This window comes from Bos javanicus, chromosome 18, assembly GCF_032452875.1.
Source record: "Bos javanicus breed banteng chromosome 18, ARS-OSU_banteng_1.0, whole genome shotgun sequence".
Lineage (NCBI taxonomy): Eukaryota > Metazoa > Chordata > Mammalia > Artiodactyla > Bovidae > Bos > Bos javanicus.
Window position 1 is genome coordinate 46501598 of NC_083885.1, and position 24436 is coordinate 46526033.

Here is a 24436-nt window from a genome sequence, read left to right on the forward strand (position 1 = left end):
GTGAATCATACACAGTTATACATATGTCCCCTTCCTCTTGAACTTCCCTCCCTCCTTTCACCCCATCCCACTGCTCTAGGTTGTCACAGAGCCCCGGTTTGAGTTCCCTGAGTCACACAGCAAATTCCCACTGGCTGTCTTGGTAGTGTTTATGTTTCCATGCTACTTTCTCCATTCGTCACACTCTCTCCTTCCCCTCCCCCCGCATGTCAGCAAGTCTGTTCTCTAGGTCCAAGTCTCTATTCTTGCCCAGCAAATAGATTCATCAGTACTATTTTTTTTAGATTTTATATATATATATATGTCAATATATTTGTTTTCCTCTTTTCTTATTTCCCTCTGCCTAATAGGCACTAGGTTCATCCAACTCATAGAACTGACTCAAATGTGTTCCTTTTCATGGCTGAATAATATTCTATTATATATATATACCACAGCTTGTTTATCTATTCATCTGTTGATGGATATCTCGGTTGCTTCCATGTCCTAGCTATTGTAAATAGTGCTACAATGAACATTGGGGTACATGTATCTTTTTCAATTATGGTTTACTCAGGATACATGCCAAGTAGTGGGATTGTTGGGTCATATGGTAGTTTTATTCCTAGTTTTTTTTAAGGAATCTTCATACTGTCTTCTGTAGTAGCTGTATCACTTTACATTGCCATCAACATTGCAAGAGAGTTGAAAAGGGAGGTTTCTTTTTTTTTTTAAGTAACTTTATAGTAGAGGCCTGACAAGTGCTACCTCAGGAGATGAAAATTAATAATAATTCATGTTGACAGTATGTACCCTTGATATGATAAGAATTACACTTTACCTCTGTGGTCTCCCCCCGCCCCTCAAAAAAATATAACCTCAGCCTAATAATGAGAAAAACATCAGAGAGGTCCCAAATGTGAAATATTCTACAAAATACATGACCAGTACTCCTCAAAACTATCAAAGTCATGAAAAAAGAAAGAGAAATTGTCACTGGCAAGAAGAGCTTAAGGAAACATGACAACTATATGTTACGTGTTATCCTGGATAGAATGTGTGAACAGAAAACAGATAAGGTAAACACTAGGAAAACTGAATAAAGTACGGACTCTGGTTAATAATTTTTAAGGTATCTTATTCTCTTCTTATAATATCTCCAGCACAGAAGCAACCAAACTATTTTAACAAATCTCTCATTTATGCTAATTCAAACTCGAACTTCAAGGAACCAAGGCAGGCAGTAAAATTAAGTTTTAAGGGGTGGGATGGGGGGTGAAGGAGACTGACCCACTGACCACATGAAATGTGGGGCTTACTTGGATCCTGATTTTTACAATACTATTGTAATATAATGACATTTTGAGTCAGGGGAAATAGAACGCAATGTAGGTGTAAGATAATAGAACAGTTTCCTGTATGTGAACATGGTATTTTTTTCTTTTAAATACTCCTTATTTAATAGACATCTTATCTGTTACACATTATGAAGCAAGTACAGGCGAATTGACAGATGTCTTCAATTTGCTATAACGTAAACCGAAAAAATGTATAGACAAAACAAGAAGGATAAAATTTTAGTAAATTCTTGAGAGGCACGTGGATGTTCGTTATATTATTCTCTCTACTATTGTGTAGTTTTGAAAATATTCATAAAACATCTTGAGGACTAAAAAAAGAGAGAAAGAGAGCTGTGTCTGAAGGAAGCACAAACAACAGACCTATACACGTGACCTTCTGAGTTGACATATTTGACTACCGTCCCTTGGCCTTTGCATGAACTATTCCTCCTACCCAGAGTCTCTATACTCATTTTATCTAGCAGAAGTCTTCAGGTGTCACCTCCTCCTCCAGGAAGCCTGGGTCAGGCGCCTCCTCTGAAATTCCCACATCATGGTCCTGGTTTTTCTGGAACTCACTGGTAGCATGTCCGAAAGTGGACGACCACGGCTTCCAGCTGTCTCCAGCCCCATCCTGCACTGGGGTGACTGGGATGTCCCTGTGTTTTAAAATTTCCGGAACGGGTCTCGCAGTGGCACGGGAGGAACCTCCGAACTTCCCAGAGTTCTCAAAGGCCAAGTTTTCACTTTAGGGGCGGGCCGTGTTCCCCCATGAAGGCGTGGCCGTCTCTCTGGGTTGCACGCCCCTAAACGCAGTTTCTTCCGTTGACTCCTTTCTCCGGCACTCTGACTGGCCTATAGTTCTCCTTGGGGGCGGGCTCTCTGGGTGTGGCCAGGTTCTCATTGGCCCTTACTCCAAAGGCCAGCCCTGTTGACGCATGACATCATGTATCGGCGCCCGTCGCTTTCGCTTATACGTCATCCGCGGGCGCCCACCCTGACGTAGCCAGAGAGTATACAGCGGAACCGGCGGAGGCGACAGAGCTAAGGCGGTAGTACCGGAGACAGTGACGGCAGCAGCAATGGCCGGAGCGGGGCCAGCCCCGGGCCTCCCTGGTGCAGGAGGACCCGTGGTTCCGGGCCCTGGTGCCGGCATCCCTGGAAAGAGCGGCGAGGAACGCTTGAAGGAGATGGAGGCGGAGATGGCCCTGTAAGGCCCGCGATAGGGAGCTATAAAAGCCGTCCTAGAGTCAGAGTCGTCGAGCCCTAGAGCCTCCAGGCCACGATAGACTCGATATATAGTTCTGTCTTGGGGAAATGGGACTTTCGGAATTGTGGGGACGAGGGTTAAGGAGGAGAGGTTGGCAGGGGTGAAGGCGCTGTCGCGATATACCCACCGTTTCAGAATTGGTGCAAGGTCCTGAGCTGTGGTGTCTGTCCTGCCTTCCCAGGTTTGAGCAGGAAGTTCTGGGGGCTCCCGTAACAGGAATCCCAACTGCCGTGCCTGCGGTGCCCACAGTCCCCACGGTTGAAGCGATGCAAGTCCCAGCAGCTCCTGTGATCCGCCCAATTATCGCGACCAACACATACCAGCAGGTACGGCTGAAATAAGGCATAGAAGAGAGCACAATGCCCCAGACACACGTTTGTATACAGAGAGCTTTTGAGATGCTGGCTTGTTGATTAATTAGCATGACAAATATTTTAGGTGTCAGGCACTGAGGACTCAGTAACGACTGAGACAATAATTCTGCCCTTTGCATGCTTTTATTCTAGATCATGATGGCCAGTAGAACTTTCTGCAATGATGAAAATGTTCTGTATTTATTTAAAATTCATATTAGAGTTACATAGTTCCTCAGACTCATTAATCACATTCAAGTTCTCCATATTTAACTATATGTGACTAGTGAAGAAAGATTACCAAAAAGTGAACAAGTAAATGAAACTTGTTCATTCTCTCGACAAATAATTTTCAGGTCCCTCTTCTGCGCCAGGTGCTAATCTAGGCCCTAAACATATAGCAGAGAATGAAACAGAGAAACATTCACTACCTTTTTGGAGTTTCTATTTTGCTGTGGAGAGACAGATTAAAGTAGATTAAGAAGGGCAGAATTTTATCAGCATGGTCAGGGAAGACCTTTCTGAGGAGGTGATATGTAAGCAAAAATATAAAGAGCATGATGGAGGGAACTGTGCAGATATCTGGGAAAAGAGTATTCCCAGACAACTGTTGCTCTGCAAAGGCTGTGAGGTAGGTGCATACCTGACATGTTCAAGGACCAGCAGGGACAACAGGGTGGCTGGAATGGATTGAGCAAGGGAGAGGATAGGAGGAGATATAGACAGAGAGCTGATAGGGACAGATCTAGTAGGACCTTGTGGATCACCATAAGGACCTTGGTTTTTACTCTGGGATGAGAAGCAGTTGAAGGATTTTGAGCAATGGGGTGATATGGTCCAATTTAGATGTCACCAGGGTCACTTTGGTTGTGTTTAGAAGACAGGTTATAGGGGTCCAGGGCAGAATCAAGCAGTCTGAGGAAGAGGCTACCATCATACTCTAGGTAAGACATAATGGTGGCTTGGAGCAGGGTGGTGGCATGGGAGATGAGGAGGCCAAGCTGGACATAATTTCAGGTAGTGCTGAATGCTTTGGGGAAGGTGAAGCAGGATGATGAAAGAAGTTGCACCAGGGAGGGACTAAGGGCACCTTGAGCTAGTGTGATCCCAGAAGCCTTTCTGAAAAGTGATGTTTTAGCTGAGACCTAAAGTTTGAGAGATAGCCACACAGTGCAAAGAACAAAACCCTTGGTTCCCAGGTGAGCCTGCCAGGCAGCTTGGGGGCACTGAGTCAGACCCTTCACCCCAACCCCCATCCCACAGGTCCAACAGACTCTGGAGGCCCGAGCAGCCGCTGCAGCCACAGTGGTTCCTCCCATGGTGGGTGGCCCGCCTTTTGTGGGTCCAGGTAAGTAAGGAGTGGTGGGACGAGGGAAGCAGGGTGGTAAAAAGGGAAGCCTGGGACTCTCCTCCCCTCCCCCCCATCCTCATCACTCCCCTCCCAACAGTTGGCTTTGGCCCTGGTGATCGGAGTCACCTGGACAGTCCAGAGGCTCGAGAAGCCATGTTCCTGCGGCGAGCAGGTAGGTCTGAGGCCAGAGAATCCCACATTTCACCAAGCACTTTTGTTTTGACTACTTCACCCTCTCCATTTCATCCCCAAGATATCATTGTCTTTCTAAAGCATAAACCTAATCATGTACTTCGTTGATTTGGCCTTATTTACTGGGTCATTGCAAACCAGCCCCTTTCTTGTGACTCCTAATCCATATTCTTTGCTATTTCTTCATAGCACTTCATGTGCTACAAAGCTATATAGCCTTATAACAAGTTATACAACTTACTTGTTTATTATGATTACCATCTTTTGCTTCCTCTAAAATATAACATCTGTGAGGCTGCCTGTCATCTTATAAGCATTACATGTTCTCTGTTGATGGGATGAACAAACCAGACCATCAAACAAGCACCTGTGGTCCTCACCTGATAGTCAAGACCTTACATCAGCCGGCCCCTTGTGGAGAGAGATCCCCATTTCCTTCCCTGGAGCCCCAGACATTGCTGGGATTTGCCAGCAAGGCTCTTGTTGAGGTCCCTTCCCTCTCCTGCTCATTGTCACCCAACTTTTAACCTTCCAAACCTATCAACTAAACCAAAATCTAGCTAACTAAAATATATTGTCTCCACAGGACACTCTTACTTCATGTTGTTGAGATGACTTACACAAACAGTCAATTTTTGTGACATTAACTTCCTTACTTGTAGGAAAAGGATATGTGTTCTGTAATGTTCTAGTGTCATCTCATTAGATCAAACTTGTTAATTGTGTCACTTAAATCCTGATAGACTCTTTTACCTGATATCTAGTTTAGTATAGGTTTAGTATCTCCTATATGGTTTTAATGAAAGTGCACATCTGACCTAGTCACCCTGCCCAGCTTCCAGCCCTGCTGTGGCACCCTAGTGCCCTCCAGAAAACAACCACTGAAACAGTCTTTCAGCCACCAAGACTATGCTTGGATGCCTACTGACCGCTTGACCATCCTCTTATGATGCTCTTCAGCTCCTGACTTCCCCTGTTGGAATCAGGCTAAACTAAAGAGGGAAAGGTTTTGGTTTATAAGCATTCTCCTTGCCAGTAATATTTCCAAACTTAGCCTTTGCATTACTAGCTCTTCATTATCTTTTGGGTCTCAGCTCACAGATCCCTTTCTGCCAGAAGCCTTCTCTAGTCCCCCTGATGTCCCTCTTCTGAGCTCCCTACTGCCAGCCTCAGTCACCCTGCCTGGGCTTCCCCCATCCCGGCCCTGATCACCCTGGCTGTCACTCTGGTGATGAGTATGTTCTTTCCTGCTCTGGACCAGGAGCTCCCGTAGGGCCTGTGGTCTTTAGGTGTGCCCCTAGCATTGCCCAGGACAGGGCCGGGCCCAGAGGAGATCATCAGTGGTAAGTGTTTTGCTGAATGAACAAATGAAAAGGACCCCACATCTCCCAGAGGGTTCCCCAGGCTCTTCGGCAGAATTTCTTGGGTGCTCAGAGCACCCACAGGCACATACCTTGCCCTGAGTGCCCCAGTCCCCCTTGACACACACCCTCATCTCTCCCACAGCTGTGGCCCCCCAGAGTGCCACTATTCTGCGTCCAGCCTTCGTCCCTCACGTGCTGCAGAGAGCAGGTGAGGGGGCCAAGGTCATCATCCCTGCCACATAACTCCTCCCCAAGTCCTCCAACTCCCCCACTAACACCCTGACAGATTCTGCTCTTACCTCTGCAGCAGCTGGGCCCCGCCCTATGGCCTTGCGGCCCCCTCACCAGGCCCTCGTGGGCCCCCCGCTGCCTGGGCCCCCTGGACCACCTATGATGCTGCCACCAATGGCTCGGGCCCCCGGACCGCCCTTGGGCTCCATGGCTGCGCTGAGGCCTCCTCTGGTGAGTTGGTCAGGGAACTGAGGGTCAGGTGTGGTGGACAGAGAGACTCATCCTGGCCTAATGAGCTGTGTCCACCAAGTCTGCCTTTCCCCGGCTTTACATGTCTCTGCCTCTGTCTTTCCCTGTTTCTTCCTGTGGCCATATCATTCTGTTTTTTGCTTTTTTTTTTGAGGGAAGTTTAGAGAGAAAACACAAATTGTAGGTGCATTTCTCTTTGTGTGTCTCTATTTTTCCTTTGATTGTCCCTCTCTTTTTCTGTATTTATTTATTGGTCCGTGTGTTTGTCTCTCTGCCTGTTTCTCTATCCCTGTGTTGGTCTGACAGGAACAGAGACACTGTTCCCTGTCTTGGTGTCTCTTGCCTGCTCTCTGGTCCCAGTGCCCTTGCTCTGTTGTACAGGATAAGGATGAGAGGGAGGTCTGAGCCTGTGATCTGGCCCCACTCATGCCCTCCTTTTGCCCGCAGGAAGAGCCAGCAACACCCCGAGAGCTGGGCCTAGGCCTGGGGTTGGGCCTGAAAGAGAAGGAAGAGGCTGTGGTGGCAGCAGCGGCTGGGCTGGAGGAGGCTAGTGCAGCAGTGGCGGTGGGAGCCGGGGGCGCCCCAGCTGGCCCTGCAGTCATTGGGCCCAGCCTGCCACTGGCCCTGGCCATGCCTCTGCCTGAGCCTGAACCCCTGCCCCTCCCACTGGAAGTTGTGCGAGGCCTACTGCCCCCACTGCGCATTCCTGAGCTCCTGTCCCTGCGTCCGAGACCCCGGCCACCTCGGCCTGAGCCACCCCCTGGCCTCATGGCTCTTGAGGTAAGCAGGGAGCAGAGTAGTGGGGGACAGAAAGGGCTGGATGGGCAGACAGCAGCCCATGGGCTTCCCCACACAGAAACACAGGTCATGTTCTGTCCGTGGAGGTAGGAGGGACCCAGGAAATTGGAAGGTTTGGGAGAACATGGGGAAGAGGGAGGCAGACACACACATACACCTGACACCCAGAAGCGTATCCTGTGCTTTAACTATGGAGACAGGAGAACTAGGGGGACCAAATGGAAGAGCCTCAAGAGGGCAGATGGGCCCAAGAGACTCAGATCTAGCCCTTTGCACCCTTCCTTTCCTCTGTAGGTGCCGGAACCTCTGAGTGAGGACAAGAAGAAAGGGAAACCAGAGAAACTGAAGCGCTGCATTCGCACAGCAGCTGGGAGCAGCTGGGAGGACCCCAGCCTGCTAGAGTGGGATGCAGGTGAGTGGGCTCGAGTGCAGGGTCTGTGCTGCTCAGCCAAGGAAGGTGAGCCGGGCAGCTCCACACCTCAGTGTAGGGCAGCAGTGTTGTTAGCCCGCCTCCTGGAGAGCCAGACTGTGGCTCAGGGGGCAGGCCCTCACCTAGTCACTGAACAGAACTGGGTAAAGGGGATTGGTGCGTAGGACCTCTGGCCCATTTCATTCATGAGGTGCCTGGCTTGTTAAAGGAGAAAGACCATTCTTTAACTTTTTGTGAGAAATAAATTTCTCACAGTTGCACAGTTAACTATATATCAACCACCTAGATTCAGCAATTAACATTTTGCTATCTTCACTGTAACCCTCCATGTGTATCTTTTTTTGGTTTTTGCTCAATCGTGTGAAGTAAATTATAAATGAGGTTATCACTTCACTCCTAAATACCTTAATATTCATCTCCTAAGAAAAGTAATATTTTCTTTCATATCATTACATGGTTAACACATCTAAGAAAATTAACAGTAACTCTGTGTTATCTCCTATTCTGTTTGTACTGTGATTTTCCCAGTTGTCTCCAAACTATTTTCTTATAGCTGTTTTTCCCCTAAACCAGGAGGCATGCAGTTTTGTGTGACTAGATTATCTTTTAAAGAGAATGTCTCCCTCCCGCTGCTTTGTCTCAGGTATAATAGTTTTTTGAAGTGTTCAGATCAGTTGGTTTATGGACGGTCCTACCCTCTTAAGTTTGTCAGATTACTTCTGCCTGGAGTGACCTAACTTGTTCAAGAGTGCCCTCTTGAACAAAGCTGTGAGGCAACCACAGTGGTAGCCAAGGAAAGGGGCCTAAGTCCCACCCCATTCCTTTACTTCTGCCTCTTTTCCTGGGACCATCTGCCCACCCCAGGCCAGAGCCATACAGCACTGGCCCAGAGGTGGCTAGGCGGTAGACCCTAATTCTGTGACCTTGGACAAGTCACTCAGCCTTGCAAGCCTCGTTTTCCAGCAAGGAGATAGTAATAGTATATGCTCGTGGGGGAAGGGATTCTTTGAGCTTGAGCACATTTGGTCAAGACCAGACTCAGCTCAGGAGGTATATCCAAAAATGGCAGCTGAAGTTGACCTTGGAGAAGAATCAGGCAGTGTGTTCAGGTTTCAGGGACTCAAAGGGGATCAGAGAGGGCTTTGCAGAGGAGGCAGAGCTGAGGAATGATGAAGTCTGCGGTCCTGGGGTGCCATTATGGGAACCAGTGGGTGTCAGGGGCCCAGGGAGTGTCCATGGAGAGGTGTTCAGTAGACCAAAGGATGCTGGGGGCTCAGAGGACAGGCCAGCGCTGTGATGACAAAGATAGGGGCTTCATCACGGGAGTGGGTGAGGTGGCCCTGGGGTGGGGCAGGGCAGTGCCATTAGTTGAAAGTGAAGGCTCTGGAGCCAGATGGATGCCTGAGTTCTTGTCCCAGCTCTGCTACTTGCTGATTAACTTTGGGCAGGTGACTTGACCTCTCTGTGCCTTGGTGTAAGGGGCTGTTGGGAATGCCAGGTATGTGAAAACTTTATGGACTCTTTGCAGAGAGTCTAGCACAGGGTAAATACTACCCAAGTGTTGGCTGTTATAACTAAGAGGACCTCAGGTCGAGACTGCTGGGATACAGAGGGAAGAGAGCTCAGGGGGTGCTCCCAGAGAAGGTGGGATCATTTCAGTAAGACAGACACTGGGCTGCAACATGTGTATCCTCTGATCTTCCCTCTCCCAACCCCAGATGACTTCCGGATCTTCTGTGGGGACCTGGGCAACGAGGTGAACGATGACATCTTGGCCCGAGCCTTCAGCCGCTTCCCATCCTTCCTTAAGGCTAAGGTTATTCGCGACAAGCGCACAGGCAAGACCAAGGGTTATGGCTTCGTCAGCTTTAAGGACCCCAGTGACTATGTGCGCGCCATGCGTGAGATGAACGGTGAGTGCGGTCTCCCCTAGGGTCAGTGGGCATGGCAGGCATCTGGTCTGAGCATGGCCTTGAACCGTCTCTTCCCACAGGGAAGTATGTGGGCTCACGCCCCATCAAGCTGCGCAAGAGCATGTGGAAGGACCGGAACCTGGACGTGGTGCGCAAGAAGCAGAAGGAGAAGAAGAAATTGGGCCTGAGATAGGGTCTGTGGCCAGGCACCCGCTCCCATCCGGCCGGGCGCTGGTTCCTCCCCACAGTTCTTTGGAAAACCCTCAACTGTCTACCCACCCATCCTCCCCAATACCAGTTTCAATAAATTTACGTTCATTTCCATCCTTGGCTAGGCTTGGAAGCACTCTTTGGAGAGCCGGGTTTAGCATCCCCCACTCTGGAGACAGTGGGGAGCCTTGAAAGTTTACATAAACATGCAGATGGGCGTTTTCAACGCTGCTACCTGCCCGTTAGATCTTCTTGAAACCTCTTTAAGTGTACACTGAGTGCAGCCCATTCCTCACAGGAGGAAGTAGAGGCTTAGTGCAAGGTCAAAGCCGAGTGGAGGCTCACACCAGTGGTCTTCTGACTCCACCCTGTGTTCTCAGCACCAAGGTAGTAGGTCTTCTGGGCCCTGCCCTTCTGGAGCTCAGAGCTTTCCAGGCGTCCATTCATTCATCCGATTTCATCAAGGACAGTGTGTGGATACAGTGGTAACAGTGTTCCTAGCTAATGGTTCAGTGGCAGAGATAGGGCCATTGCCAGACAATGACAGCCCAGAGTTATCAGGGTTGGGATGGGGAACCATCCCTAGGGATCCAGGAAGGCTTCCCGAAGGCACTGGCCATTTCTGAAACTATTTCATTCTCTTCCTATTAATATCATTCTCTCTCCTTGTCTCTGCCGTTCTCACCCTTTAGGTCTCTGAGACTGTTTTCCAGTTTCTTCACTCTGCCAAAACCTGGTCGACTTCTGCTGTCTCTTTGAATGTTTATGCCTCCTCCTGTTTCTCTTAAGTCCCCCTCTGCTTCTTGCCTCTTTCTAAATGTCTCTGAGTCTCTCCTCTCTGTCTGTCTGTAAGTCTCTCCCCAGCTCCTGTTTCCCAGCTCCAGCTTGTCTGCCTGTCAGAAGTAAGTGTGCGTGCGGGACCTTGAATGCCAGACTGAGAGCTTAGCCTTTACCCTGAAGGCAGCAGCCAGCCGTGAGAAGCTGAGACAAAGCTCAGGCAGGGGACTGGCATCACAGATTTGCACTTTAGAGAAAACAGGTCCAGGAAGGAGGTTGGAGCAGTGACCAGCCAAAGGAGGGAGATGGCATGGGGAGGGGACAAGGGTCTCCCAGGGGCATAGCCATCAGAACCCCAGATTGGGAGGGGAGAAACAATACCAAGGTTTCTCGGGAAGCCAGTCACCCAGGAGAGGTGTCAGATTTCCTCTGTTCCGGTCTTCCTCCCTTACTGCCCACTCTGACGTCACATTTTCCAGTCTGGTGAGAAGGGTGAGGGCCTCCTTTCAATGACAGGAAGTGCCCTTCAGCCCCCTGCCACCTGGCTGGACCACCCAGCTCCAGAATCCTCAAACCCCATTCCGACATCACTAGCCCTTCCCTTCTCCTAAACCCCTTCTATTCACTGCAAGCAAGAGAGGAGATGCAAACGATTCCAGAAAGGAGGGTTTTAAACATGCATTTAAGTCCCAGGAGAGAAGAAAATCAATGGGGTTGAGAGATGGACAGAGAAGGAGAGAATGTAGTGAGCGGAGACTGAGGGGTGGGGAGGGAGGAAGAAAAGAGAGTGGGTGGGTCAGAGGCTGTACAACAGGAAGGAGTTGGGGGAAAAGTCCAGAGAGGGAAAGAGATGGAAACAGATAAGAAGGTAGGGAGAGAGAGAGGAACACTTGGAGACAGATGGAGAGGGACTGAGACACCAGAAGAGACTTGGGGGACTTCCCTGGTGGTCCAGTGGTTAGGATTCCACACTTTAACTGTCAGGGGCAAGGATTCAATCCCTGGTCAGGGAACTAAGATCCCACAACCAAGAGTCAGGCCTGGTACAACAGAGGACACCAACCCAGGGCAGGAAGACATGGAGAGAGACCAGCTTCAGGGAGAGGAGGCCCCAGGCCTAGTGGGGCATGGCAGATACGAGATTCCTTTCAGACTCCTGGGTTAGATGGATGGAGGGACCAATGACTCCTGAGGGCTCTGTGGTTCAACCAACACTGGGTCCAGTCCCAGCACCAGCCACCCACTGTGTGACCTAGTGAGTAGCTCTTCCTCTTGAGGCCCAGTTTCCTCTGTGTAACACAGAAAGGCAGTGCCCACACCCCCCAGAATGGCAAGTGGTTAATGATCAAACTGGGTGAATATTGGAAAAGGTCCATATTAAAGAGGTTATTTTTTTTAACACAAAATTTTTGTATTGGAGGATAGTCGATAAACAATTTGTAGTTTCAGGTGAACAGCAAAGGGACTCGGCCATACATATACATATATTCATTTTCCCCCAAACCCCACTCCTATCCAGGTTGGCACATAACATTGAGCAAAGTTCCATGTGCTATACAATAGGTCTTTGTTGGTTATCCATTTTAAATATAGCAGTGTGTACATGACCTTCCCAAAGTCCCTGACTACTCCTTCCCCCACACCCTCCCCCAGCAACCATAAGTTCATTTTCTAAGTCTGTGAGTCTTAAAGGGGTTATTTTTAATGATACATATCTATCTATCAATATTTCAGGATAGAAACAACATAGGTTCTGAAGTCAAGCAACCAGGGTGTAGGGTTGCCAGATTTAGAAAATAAAAATACAAGACACTTAGCTAAATTTGAACTTAAACAACATAATTTTCTAATTGTATGTTCCAAATATTGCACGTGTGTATGTATATGTTGCAAGTATACATGTTTTGGTTTAGTTTTGCTGAATCATTGGAAAAGTTACAGACATAACACTTCACTCCTAAATAGCTGTGAGCCTTTGTTGTTTGTAAATAGCTTCGTTTCTTAGAAATAGCATTTCATATTATATAGCATTGTCACATGGAAGAAAATGATCCATTCTATATCTCATATTCAGTTCCTACTCAAATTTTCCCCATTTGTCCTGAACTATTATAGCATGAAAGGGCGCAGATTCTGGAGATGAAGAAAAGTGGGAGTCATCTTCAATTTCCCCTTTCATAAAATCAGGATAAGACTAATACCTACCTCTCAAGGGGAGTAAACAAAGGCCCATAGTTTGGTGGTATGCAATGAGCCCCCAGTAAATGTCAGCTATTACTATCACTGCTGTTATTGTTTACATTGTTACTGTCCTTGGAAGCATCCAGAATGTCCTCCTCAAAGCCCTAGGAAGCGGGGAACTGGGCCTGGTGGAGGATCCCAGGTCGATCTACCCCCACCTATCCCCCACAGGGCCCCTGCCGATTGTGACGTCTGTCGACCGACCGGGGGTCTGGCCGGAAATCCCCCTTCCTGTTGAAGATAAGCCTGGCACAGCCCAGCTGACCCCTGGCCCGCTTCCCCCACCACCTCCCATGTCGCAGGATCAAGTCCCCAATCCCCACCCCCCTCCCGGCTCTTGTCACCCCGGAAACACCCCTTGCACCCTGGTCTCAACCCAGCCTGCTGTTTCCCAAGCTCCCGTTCAAGTCCAGGCCAGCCATGCAGCGGGACAACCAAAGCTGCCTCCTAAAGCTACCCCGGAGGCCAGCGGTCATCCCCGGGGCCAGAGGGGAGTGGGGCGGGGGTGACATGGCTTGGCCACGCCTCAGCCCCTGCAACTCGACCCCTACTGCGACCCCCAGCTCTGACGTCTTGGAAAATCCGCTCCCCCTGCTCAGGCCCCCAGGGGAGGGGTGCATGGTATGAAATGGGGCTGAGACCCCCGACCAGGGGCAGAAGGACCTGCCAGAGGTGAGCCATGAACTGGGGGCTGGAAGACCGGGTGTCTGGGGGCCTGGTTTCCTGGGTCTGGCTGGGTGTCTGGGGGCCCTCACTCCTGGGTCTGAGAGGAAAGGACACTGGAGGCCAAGATTTCAGGGCCCTGGGGAAGAAGGGAGCAGAGGCCTGGACTCCTCCTTGTGAGGGAAGCAAGGGATAGGGCTCAGACTCCAGGGTCCCTAAGTGTCACCGGCTCACCCTGTGCACCCCCCCTTTTTTTCTGACCCAGTACATTCACAACGGACATCCATGGACTTGTGGAACTGGGATGAAGTATCACCACAGGAAGTGCCTCTGGGGCACAGGATGTCAGGGCTGGGTAGGTCCCAGGGGTGTGACAATGTGTGTGCGGTGGGTACGCAGGTGGGGGCCTTCGATGAACCTGATGGGGCTCTGTCTAACTTCACTGCCTGCAGAAGGAGCTGAACTCAACTTCTATATCCCTGAACTGGCAGTCCAAGCGGACACGCTGACAGAGGACACATACTGGAAAGGTGGCTGTGGGCTGGGACCTCTGGGCACTGGGGAAGAAGGTGAGGCTGGGCACCTAGGTCTGAGGAAGGGGGCATGCTTATCCTGCAGTTGAACCCTGAGAGGGATATGGGCTTGAACTGCAGAGGTTGAAGGAGGAGGAGGGGGCCAGTGTCCTGAGTCCTAGGTCTAAGTGAGTAGGAGCTGGGGTTGAGAACTCTCAGTCCCTGACAAAGTCCACTGGGTGAGTGGCTGAGGGGAGTCTTCAGGCACTGTGCACACCCTTCCCTAAATCAGCTACAACCTTATTCCTTGCAGGGCTCCCACAGCCAGACTGGAGCTCTACTCCGTACCCAGAAGCTGCATGGGGGACGGGTGAGTGTGTACGGAGAAGCGCGGGAGGAAGCGGAGGGCGGGGCGGGGAGGAGGGGACTGGGGTCCTCCACTGTGACTAGAGGTTTAGATTCCGCGATCTATGAAAGGGAAGGGGGTTAGGACGAGGGACACTGTGTCCTTAAGGTGGTATGACCTAGATCCTGGAGCCTGGAGTCCCAGACGCCAGGGCTGAGAGCTTCGCCTCCCAAAACTCCAGAGGGGAGCGGGGATCGGGACACCTGGGCTCCTCTCACTTGGGGTCCATTTGTCCTCGCAGAGCCCGCCCCTCAAGCTCTTCCGTGGCCGGGAGACTGGACAGACCTGCCGTGCTCCGGCACCGTCTCTTGCAGCGGTGTTTCCCAGGCCCCGGGTCCCGCCACCTGGACCGGCTCCGAAGGGGCTACTGGCCAGAATTACACCACCTCCGCGGGTAGTACCAACTCGTGGTCGCGCGCCCAGGTGGCCTCCAGCTCCACCAGCTGGGACTATTCTATCGGCCCCGACGGCGCCACCTGCTGGGGCAGGAGCCTCGGCGGGGAGCTCTGTGCCGACTCGACCCTTCCTTGGGCCGGGCCTGAGGCTTTGGACTGTACCACCTCCTGGGACTCAGGGCTGCATATGGATTGCACCACCTCTTCCAAAGAGTACCAGAGCTCAGATATCACCACTTCCTCTGAACCCACCCAGCAGTCGGACCGCGCAACCTTGGCTCGTTACCCCAAAACTAACCACAGAGGTGAGGTCCGATGGGAGGGAAGCGGGTGTCTAATGAGGCGCTAAGGGGGCGGAACCCAGGAAATTGGCGGCGCTCCAGAGAGGAGGGGGAGGGGGCCTCACTGCCGGGTACCTAGTGAGGAGAGGAGTAAGACACAAGTAGTTTCTAGTGTTTCTAGGGAGCAAGGGACAAGGACCTAGGCTCCTAGGTGAGAAGAAAGAGATGAGGATCTGAATGTCTGGGTCCCTGAGATGGGGCAGCCAAAATCCTAAATCTCCAACAGGAGTCTCTGGACTCCTGGGTCCCCAGGCCAATTCTTAGGTCCCTTAGATGGAGGAATCAGGATTTGCTGGTCTCCGAGGAGGAGCAGATCCGGATTCCTGGGTCATCGAAGCGACATCATCTGGGGCCAGGAAACCTGAGTGTACACTTGTCCCCACACTACAGGTCCCATTCAGCTGTGGCAGTTCCTCCTGGAGCTGCTCCACGACGGAGCGCGTAGAAGCTGCATCCGCTGGACCGGCAATAGCCGAGAGTTCCAACTGTGCGACCCGAAAGAGGTAAGTCAGTTTCGCAGACCCGCCAAGTTCCGTCCAGGTCTCCCAGTGTTCGCCATCAGCACTTTGCCTAGTGCTAGGCCCCGCCCCCAGCCTCGCCTTCATCTCCTGCCTGCTGCGCCCCGACTAACCCCTCTGCAGACAGACCGGAACCCCGCCCCCGCCCCACCCATCCACCGTCTAGCCCCGCCCTCCCCAATCCTCTCCCGCCCTTTCGGACTAAGCCTGGGCTCCTCCCTAGGTGGCGCGGCTGTGGGGTGAGCGCAAGAGGAAGCCAGGCATGAATTACGAGAAGCTGAGCCGAGGTCTGCGCTACTACTACCGCCGCGACATCGTGCGCAAGAGCGGGGGGCGCAAGTACACGTACCGCTTCGGGGGCCGCTTGCCGAGTCTAGTCTATCCTGACCTTATGGGAGGCGGGCTAGAAGCACCGACCCAATAAAAATACCCAATCAAGCCTTGTTGTGCTGTTTGCATCCTTCCCACTGATACAAACTACTTCTGCTTGGGAGTCTGTGCACACCATCACATCCACATCCCAGCCCCCCCGCCCCCAACAAACCCCATGTGATCCCAGGAAACACGATGACCAAAACAGACCCAAGACCCTAAGGGGAAATACTGTGTGCTCGCTGTGTAATGGGATATGCAGAGGTTTCAAACTGAGTCCCCACTGCGCCTGCCTTGTGCTGGGACCTGCACCGAAATCAGACCCTATCACTAACTTTCCACTTTACCAACTGTTCCCCTCTTGAAGAGAAGGCTTATATTCCCCAAAAAAAGGGCCTACTGTGTGCCTTCCCAGTACTAGCGACCATCACGGAATTAGACCTAGTGCTTGCCTCCTAAAAGCCTCTATTCCAACCCACCGGACACAGAACTCATACTCCAAGAAGAGCCTACCGGATTCAGATCAGATCAGATCAGTCGCTCAGGCGTGTCCAACTCTTTGCGACTCCATGAATCGCAGCACGCCAGGCCTCCCTGTCCATCACCAACTCCCAGAGTTCACTCAGACTCACGTCCATCGAGTCAGTGATGCCATCCAGCCATCTCATCCTCTGTCGTCCCCTTCTCCTCTTGCCCCCAATCCCTCCCAGCATCAGAGTCTTCTCCAATGAGTCAACTCTTCTCATGAGGTGGCCAAAGTACTGGAGATTGGGGAACTACTAAGTCTGAAAGAGAGCCTATTAACTGGTCCTCCTGTGGGCCCTGCTAGGGACTTAGCAATGACAAAGACAACTCTGGACCTTGCCCATGGGAGGTTCACAGTCCAGTGAGGAGATAGACACCTCCCCACCCCCCCCACCCCCCACCAAACAGGGACAGGCCAGAGTGGTCAGGACTGAGATGGGAGAACTCTGCAGGGGTAGAGGTGGCCCCCAAAGAGGGACCTGCCCTAGCCTAAGGCAGGAAGTTGGGGGTTGGTCAGGGAAAACTTACTGGAGGAGAAAAATAGCTGATTTAAGCAGTCTGCTGCTGTTGCTGCTAAGTCGCTTCAGTCGTGTCTGGCTCTGTGCGACCCCATGGACTGCAGCCCACCAGGCTCCTCCGTCCATGGGATTTTCCAGGCACGAGTACTGGAGTCAGGTGCCATTGCCTTCTCCATTAAGAAGTCAGGTAGGAAGAAAAAAAAATCAGGTAGGCAAAGAATGTTCCAGTCAGAAGAAATCAAAGGCCTGGAGGTAGATCTCACAGCACTGTTTCATGAATTAAAATATCAGCGTAGCTGAAGAGGGGACCATGAGTCAGTTCACAAAGCTCCAAGATGAAGTGCTCATGTTGGCCTTGGCCGAGGTAAGGAGCCTAGACTATGTCCTGAGGGCACAGGGGAGCCAGGGAGTTTAAGCAGGGAAGGGATTTGGGCTTGAGGAAGATCTCATCGAAGGGGGTAATGCAGGCACATAAACAGGCAGCTCCACAAAAAATTACAGCGTTGATGAACACAGAGCATAAGAACCCACCAACCCAGTTAGGCCTCGACACTGTACACCGCACGCACATGAGAAGCTTTGGAGGCCAGACTGAGGGGAGAGGCAATAACAGTTCTCTCTTTTTTTTAAGGTTGAGCCACAGTCTTTCATCGGAGAAGGCAATGGCACCCAACTCCAGTACTCTTGCCTGGAAAATCCCAGGGACGGAGGAGCCTGGTGGGCTGCAGTCCATGGGGTCACTAAGAGTCGGACACAACTGAGCGACTTCACTTTCACTTTTCACTTTCATGCATTGGAGAAGGCAATGGCAACCCACTCCAGTGTTCTTGCCTGGAGAATCCCAGGGACGGGGAGCCTGGTGAGCTGCCATCTATGGGGTCCCATAGAGTCGGACACGACTGAAGCGACTTAGCAGCAATAGCAGCACAGTCTTTCATGGCTTCCTCTTCCAGTCCCCAGAAGCCCACTTTATTTACACAAAAAATTCACTCATTCCACAAATATTTATAGAGTAATCATATTATGTACCAGAAATTAAGTCATAGAGATACAGTGGTGAGTAAGAGACAGAAATTGCTCCTTTATGATGCTTCTATTATATTGAGGGAAACAAAAAGAGAGAGAGAGATAAACAATAAAAGAAAGTATATAGTATGTTAGAAGATAAGTGCTTTGGAGAAATAAAGTAGGGAATAAACTGACAAGATAGCAATTTTAAATATTTGGACTGAGAAGAACTCACTGATAAGGTGACATTTTAACAAAGACCTGCAGGACATGGAGGGAGCCAGCTGACGGAAAAGCATTCCAGGCCAAGGGGACAGCAAGATCCTTGGGGGAAGCCAGCTTGCAGGTTTAAGGAACTGCTAGGAGGCGAGAGTGGCTGGAGCAGCAGCAGTTAAAAGGAGATAAGGGTCTGGTCCCATCACTTCATAGAAAATAGAAGGAGAAAAGTGGAAGCAGTGACAGATTTTATTTTCTTAGGCTTCAAAATCACTGCAGATAGTAACTTCAGCCATGAAATTAAAAGACATTTTCTCCTTGGAAGGAAAGCTATGACAAACCTAGACATCATATTAGAAAGCAGAGACTTGGCAGACAAAGTTTCGTATAGTCAAATATATGTTTTTTCTAGTAGTCATGTATGGATGTGAGCATGTATGTGTTAGTTGCTCAGTCGTGTCTGACTCTTTGTGACCCTGTGAACTGTAGCCCACCAGGCTCCTCTGTCCATGGGATTCTTCAGGCAAGAATACTGGAGTGGATTGCCATTCCCTTCTCCAGGGGATCTTCCTGACCCAGGGATCAAATCCAGGTCTCCCACATTGGAGGGAGATTCTTTACCATCTGAGTCACCAGATGGATGTGAGAGTTGAACTATAAAGAAGGCTGAGTGCCAAAGAATTGATGGTTTCAAATTGTGGTGCTGGAGGAGACTCTTGAAGAGTACCTTGGACAGAAAGAAGATCAAACTAGTCAATCTTAAAGGAAATCAACTCTGAATATTCATTGGAAGGACTGATGCTGAAGCTGAAACTCCAATACTTTGGCCACCTGATGCAAAGAGCCGACTCATTGAAAAAGACTCTGATGCTGGGAAAGACTGAAGGCAAAAGGAGAAGAAGAGGGAGTGGCAAAAGATGAGATGGTTAGATAGAATCACAGACTCAGTGTACATGAATCTGAGCATACTCCCAGAGATAGTGAAGGACAGAGGAGCCTGGCATGCTGCAGTCCATGGGGCTGCAAAGAGTCAGACACGACTTAGAGACCGAACAACAACAAGGATATAAAGGGAGCCAAACTGTGTAGGTCATTTGTAAGGACTTTGGGTTTCAACTAAAAGAGTCAGACCAAGCACGTGGGGAGGTTTCCAGGTCAACGAAGAGAAGTGATCTAACTGAGGAGTTCACAGGGTCCCTCTGGCTGAGTGACCTGATTGCGGAGGGCAGCATGGAAGCTTAGGGCTCAGGGAGTGGGCCACTGCAATAATCCAGGCTGGAGGTCCCTGTGACTTGAATCAGAAGATTCTGGATATATTTTTAAGGCAGAGGCAACAGCATTTCTTGATTGATCAGCTATGGGGCGTGAGAGAAAGGAGACAAGGACATGTCTGTGACCAGAAGTTGTCATTTCAGAGATGGGTCAATTTCTGCCAGACCCTCCACGGACCCAAGCTTTAACTCTTAACTCTTAACCTCCTCTCTGTGAGGCAGGAATTTGGTTTATGAGCTCTCAGTCACTCAAATCTTTGTTAATTTGTACCTTCTAAGGTTTGGAGAAAGATGGTAATGAACAGGGAGGTGCAGTCTGGGCACCCTCATAGCGTGACAAACGACCCTGGGAGAAAAAAATGATTTGTTTTCAATCCCCTAACCATTCAGTTCAGGTCAGTCACTCAGTCATGTCCAACTCTTTGCAACCCCATGGACTGTAGCACATCAGGCCTCTCTATCCATCACCAACTACCAGAGTTTACTCCAACTCATGTCCATGGAGTTGGTGATGCCATCCAACCATCTCATCCTCTGTCGACCCCTTCTCCTCCTGTCTTCAATCTTTTCCAGCATCAGGGTCTTTTCAAATGAGTCAGTTCTTTGAATCAGATAGCCAAAGTATTGGAGTTTCAGCTTCAATATCAGTCCCTCCAATGAATATTCAGGACTGATTTCCTTTAGGATACTGGTTGGATCTCCTTGTAGTCAAGGGACTCTCAACAGTCTTCTCCAACACCACAGTTCAAAAGCATCCATTCTTCAGCGCTTAGTTTTCTTCACAGTCCAACTCTCACATCCATACAAGACTACTGGAAAAACCATAGCCTTGACTAGACAGACCTTTGTTGGCAATGTCTCTGCTTTTAAAATGCTGTCTAGGTTGGTCATAACTTTCCTTCCAAGGAGTAAGCGTCTTTTAATTTCATGGCTGCAACCACCATCTGCAGTGATTTTGGAGCCCCCAAAATAAAGTCTGTCACTGTTTCCACTGTTTCCCCATCTATTTGCCATGAAGTGATGGGACCAGATGCCATAATCTTCGTTTTCTGAATGTTGAGCTTTAAGCCAACTTTTTCACTCTCCTCTTTCACTTTCATCAAGAGGTTCTTTAGTTCCTCTTCACTTTCTGCCATAAGGGTGGTGTCATCTGCATATCAGAGGTTATTGATATTTTTCCCAGCAATCTTGATTCCAGCTTGTGCTTCATCCAGCCCAGCGTTTTTCATGATGTACTCTGCATTTAAGTTAAATAAGCAGGCTGACAATATAAAGACTTGATGTACTCCTAGTCTGTTGTTTCATGTCCAGTTCTAACTGTTGCTTCCTGACCTGCATGCAGATTTCTCAAGAGGCAGGTCAGGTGATCTGGTATTCCCATCTCTTGAAGAATTTTCCAACAGTTAGTTGTGACCCACACAGTCAAAGGCTTTGGCATAGTCAATAAAGCAGAAATAGATGTTTTTCTGGAACTCTCTTGCTATTTCGATAATCCAGTGGATGTTGGCAATTTGATCGTTGGTTCCTCTGCCTTTTCTAAAACCAGCTTGAACATCTGGAAGTTCTTAGTTCACGTACTGTTGAAGCCTGGCTTAAGAATTTTGAGCATTACTTTACTAGCGTGTGAGATGAGTGCAATTGTGTGGTAGTTTGAATATTCTTTGGCATTGCCTTTCTTTGGGATTGGAATGAAAACTAACCTTTTCCAGTCCTGTGGCCACTGTCGAGTTTTCCAAATTTGCTGGCATATTGAGTGCAGCACTTTCACAGCATCATCTTTTAGGACTTGAAATAGCTCAACTGGAATTCCATCACCTCCACTAGCTTTGTTCGTAGTGATGCTTCCTAAGGCCCACTTCGTATTCCAGGATGTCTGGCTCTAGGTGAGTGATCACACCATCGTGGTTATCTGGGTCGTGAAGATCTTTTTTGTATAGTTCTTCTGTGTAATCTTGCCACCTCTTCTTAATATCTTCTGCTTCTGTTAGGTCCATACTATTTCTGTCCTTTATTGTGTCCATCTTTATATGAAACGTTCCCTTGGTATCTCTGATTTTCTTGTAGAGATCTCTAGTCTTTCCAATTCTATTGTTTTCCTCTATTTCTTTGCACTGATCACTGAGGAAGGCTTTCTTATTTCTCCTTGCTATTCTTTGGAACTCTCCATTCAAATGGGTATATCTTTCCTTTGCCCCTTTGTTTTTTGCTTCTCTTCTTTTCACAGCTATTGGTAAGACCTTCTCAGACAGCCATTTTGCTTTTTTGCATTTCTTTTTCTTGGGGATGATCTTGATCCCTGTCTCCTGTACAGTGTCATGAACCTCCATCCATAATTCTTCAGGTACTCTGACTATCAGATCTAATCCCTTGAATCTATTTCTCACTTCCACTGTATAATCGTAAGGTTTTGATTTAGGCCATACTGAATGGTCTAGTGGTTTTCTCTACTTTCTTCAATTTAAGTCTGAATTTGGCAATAAAGAGTTCATGATCTGAGCCACAGTCTTGTTTTTGCTGACTGTATAAAGCTTCTCCATCTTTGGCTGCAGAGAATATAATCTATCTGATTTCGGTATTGACCATCTGGTGATGTCCATGTGTAGAGTCTTCTCTTGTGTTGTTGGACGAGGGTGTTTGCTATGACCAGGGCATTCTCTTGGCAAAATTTTATTAGCCTTTGCCCTGCTTCATTCTGTATTCCAAAGCCAAATTTGCCCATTACTTCAGGTGTTTCTTGACTTCCTACTTTTGCATTCCAGTCCCCTATAATGAAAAGGACATCTTTTGGGGGTGTTAGTTCTAGAAGGTTTTGTAGGTCTTCATAGAACTGTTCAACTTCAGCTTCTTCAGCATTACTGGTTGGGGCATAGACTTGGATTACCATGATATTGAATGGTTTGCCTTGGAAACGAAGAGAGATCATTCTGTCGTTTTTGAGATTGCACCCAAGTACTGCATTTCAGACTCTTTTGTTGACTATGATGGCTACTCCATTTCTTCTAAGGGATTCCTGCCCACAGTAGTAGATATGATGGACATCTGAGTTAAATTCACCCATTCCAGTTTAGTTCACTGATTCCTAAAATGTCGACATTCCCTCTTGTCATCTCCTGTTTGATCACTTTCAGTTTGCCTTGATTTATGGACGTAACATTCCAGGTTCCTATGCAATATTGCTCTTTATAGCATCAGACTTTGCTTCCATCACCAGTCACATCCACAGCTGGGTATTGTTTTTGCTTTGGCTCCATCTCTTCATTCTTTCTGGAGTTATTTCTCCACTGATCTCCTGTAGCATATTGGGCACCTACCGACCTGAGGAGTTCATCTTTCAGTGTCCTATCTCTTTGCCTTTTCATACTGTTCATGGGGTTCTCAGGGCAAGAATACTGAAGTGGTTTGTCATTCCCTTCTCCAGTGGACCACATTGTTTCAGAACTCTCCACCATGACCCATCTGTCTTGGGTGGCCCTACATGCATGGCTCATAATTTCATTGAGTTAGACAAGGCTGTGGTCCATGTGATCAGATTGGTTAGTTTTCTGTGACTCTGGTTTTCAGTCTGTCTGCCCTCTGATGGAGGATAAGAGGTTTGTGGAAGCTTTCTGATGGGAGAGACTGACTGATCAAGAAACTGGGTCGTGTTCTGATGGGTGTGGCCATGCTCAGTAAATCTTTAATCCAATTTTCTGTTGATGGGTGGAGCTGTGTTCTCTCCCTGCTACTTACCTGGGGCCAAACTAACAATTGGGCTTCCCTAATAGCTCAGTTCACGGACCACAGCCTTGTCTAACTCAATGAATTAACTAAGCCATGCCGCATGGCGCCACCCAAGATGGGAGGGTCATGGTGGAGAGGTCTGACAGAATGTGGTCCACTGGAGAAGGGAATGGCAAACCACTTCAGTTTTCTTGCCCTGAGAACCCCATGAACTGTATGAAAAGGCAAAATGATAGGCCACTGAAAGGGGAACTTCCCAGGTCAGATAGAGCCAAAGCAAAAACAATACCCAGTTGTGGATGTGACTGGTAATAGAAGCAAGGTCCAATGCTGTAAAGAGCAGTATTGCACAGGAACCCATAATGTCAGGTTCCTATCCAATACTATCAGATAGAGGGGGAAACAGTGGAAACAGTGTCAGACTTTATTTTGGGGGGCTCCAAAATCACTGCAGATGGTGATTGCAGCCATGAAATTAAAAGACGCTTACTCCTTGGAAGGAAAGTTATGACCAACCTAGATAGCATATTGAAAAGCAGAAATATTACTTTGCCAACAAATGTCCGTCTAGTCAAGGCTATGGTTTTTCCAGTGGTCATGTATGGATGTGAGAGTTGGACTATGAAGAAAGCTGAGCACTGAAGAATTGATGCTTTTGAACTGTGGTGTTGGAGAAGACTCTTGAGAGTCCCTTGGACTGCAAGGAGACCCAACCAGTCCATCCTAAAGGAGATCAGTCCTGGGTGTTCATTGAAAGGACTGATGCTGAAGCTGAAATTCTAATACTTTGGCCACCTCATGCAAAGAGTTGACTCATTGGAAAAGACCCTGATGCTGGGTGGGATTGGTGGCAGGAGGAGAAGAGGATGACAGAGGATGAGATGGCTGGATGGCATCACCGACTCGATGGACGAGTTTGAGTGAACTCTGGGAGTTGGTGATGGACAGGGAGGCCTGGCTGCTGTGATTCATGGGGTTGCAAATGTCGGACACGACTGAGCAACTGAACTGAACTGATAGCTCAGTTGGTAAAGAATCCACCTGCAACGCAGGAGACCCGGTTCGATCCCTGGGTTGGGAAGATCCCCCGGAGAAGGGAAAGACTACCCACTCCAGTATTCTGGCCTAGAGAATTCCATGGAGTCGCAAAGAGTCAGACATGACTGAGCCACTTTCAAACTAACAATTGGCCCCATAATAATCACAGAGATTAGTTCAACTATGCTTCCTCAACGCTCAATAGAAGTACCCAGCACTGGGTAAATATTCAGTA

General features: G+C 49.0%; 2 protein-coding genes across 5 annotated transcripts; both read left to right on the forward strand.

The window, feature by feature from the left end:
• Positions 1 to 2295: 2295 nt before the first annotated feature.
• Positions 2296 to 9800, forward strand: RBM42 (RNA binding motif protein 42). 4 transcript variants are annotated; one of them, XM_061388019.1, is made up of 10 exons: positions 2296 to 2529; positions 2771 to 2915; positions 4206 to 4290; positions 4391 to 4465; positions 5992 to 6057; positions 6157 to 6311; positions 6777 to 7109; positions 7422 to 7539; positions 9276 to 9470; positions 9551 to 9800. In XM_061388019.1, the coding sequence occupies exons 1-10, from the start codon at positions 2402 to 2404 to the stop codon at positions 9661 to 9663; spliced, it is 1413 nt and encodes a 470-aa protein (XP_061244003.1). In that variant the 5' UTR covers positions 2296 to 2401; the 3' UTR covers positions 9664 to 9800. The 4 variants fall into 4 exon arrangements, with proteins under 4 accessions (XP_061244003.1, XP_061244002.1, XP_061244004.1 ...); XM_061388018.1 differs by having other exon boundaries at positions 2297 to 2529; positions 6136 to 6311; XM_061388020.1 differs by lacking the exon at positions 5992 to 6057 and having other exon boundaries at positions 2297 to 2529.
• Positions 9801 to 13426: 3626 nt separating this feature from the next.
• On the forward strand, positions 13427 to 15971 carry ETV2 (ETS variant transcription factor 2). Its single transcript, XM_061388023.1, has 6 exons — positions 13427 to 13716; positions 13814 to 13891; positions 14166 to 14243; positions 14521 to 14979; positions 15406 to 15518; positions 15757 to 15971. The coding sequence occupies exons 1-6, from the start codon at positions 13647 to 13649 to the stop codon at positions 15955 to 15957; spliced, it is 999 nt and encodes a 332-aa protein (XP_061244007.1). The 5' UTR covers positions 13427 to 13646; the 3' UTR covers positions 15958 to 15971.
• Positions 15972 to 24436: the final 8465 nt, after the last annotated feature.

Bases quoted from the DNA above. Each gene is read 5' to 3' on its own strand.
- RBM42 (XM_061388018.1), top strand. From the start codon at position 2,402: ATGGCCGGAGCGGGGCCAGCCCCGGGCCTCCCTGGTGCAGGAGGACCC. The intron at 2,916-4,205 runs GTACGGCTGAAA...CCCATCCCACAG, and splicing joins CGACCAACACATACCAGCAG to GTCCAACAGACTCTGGAGGC. The intron at 6,058-6,135 runs GTGAGGGGGCCA...ACACCCTGACAG, and splicing joins TCACGTGCTGCAGAGAGCAG to ATTCTGCTCTTACCTCTGCA.
- ETV2 (XM_061388023.1), top strand. From the start codon at position 13,647: ATGGACTTGTGGAACTGGGATGAAGTATCACCACAGGAAGTGCCTCTG. The intron at 14,244-14,520 runs GTGAGTGTGTAC...TTGTCCTCGCAG, and splicing joins AGAAGCTGCATGGGGGACGG to AGCCCGCCCCTCAAGCTCTT. The intron at 14,980-15,405 runs GTGAGGTCCGAT...CCCACACTACAG, and splicing joins CCCCAAAACTAACCACAGAG to GTCCCATTCAGCTGTGGCAG.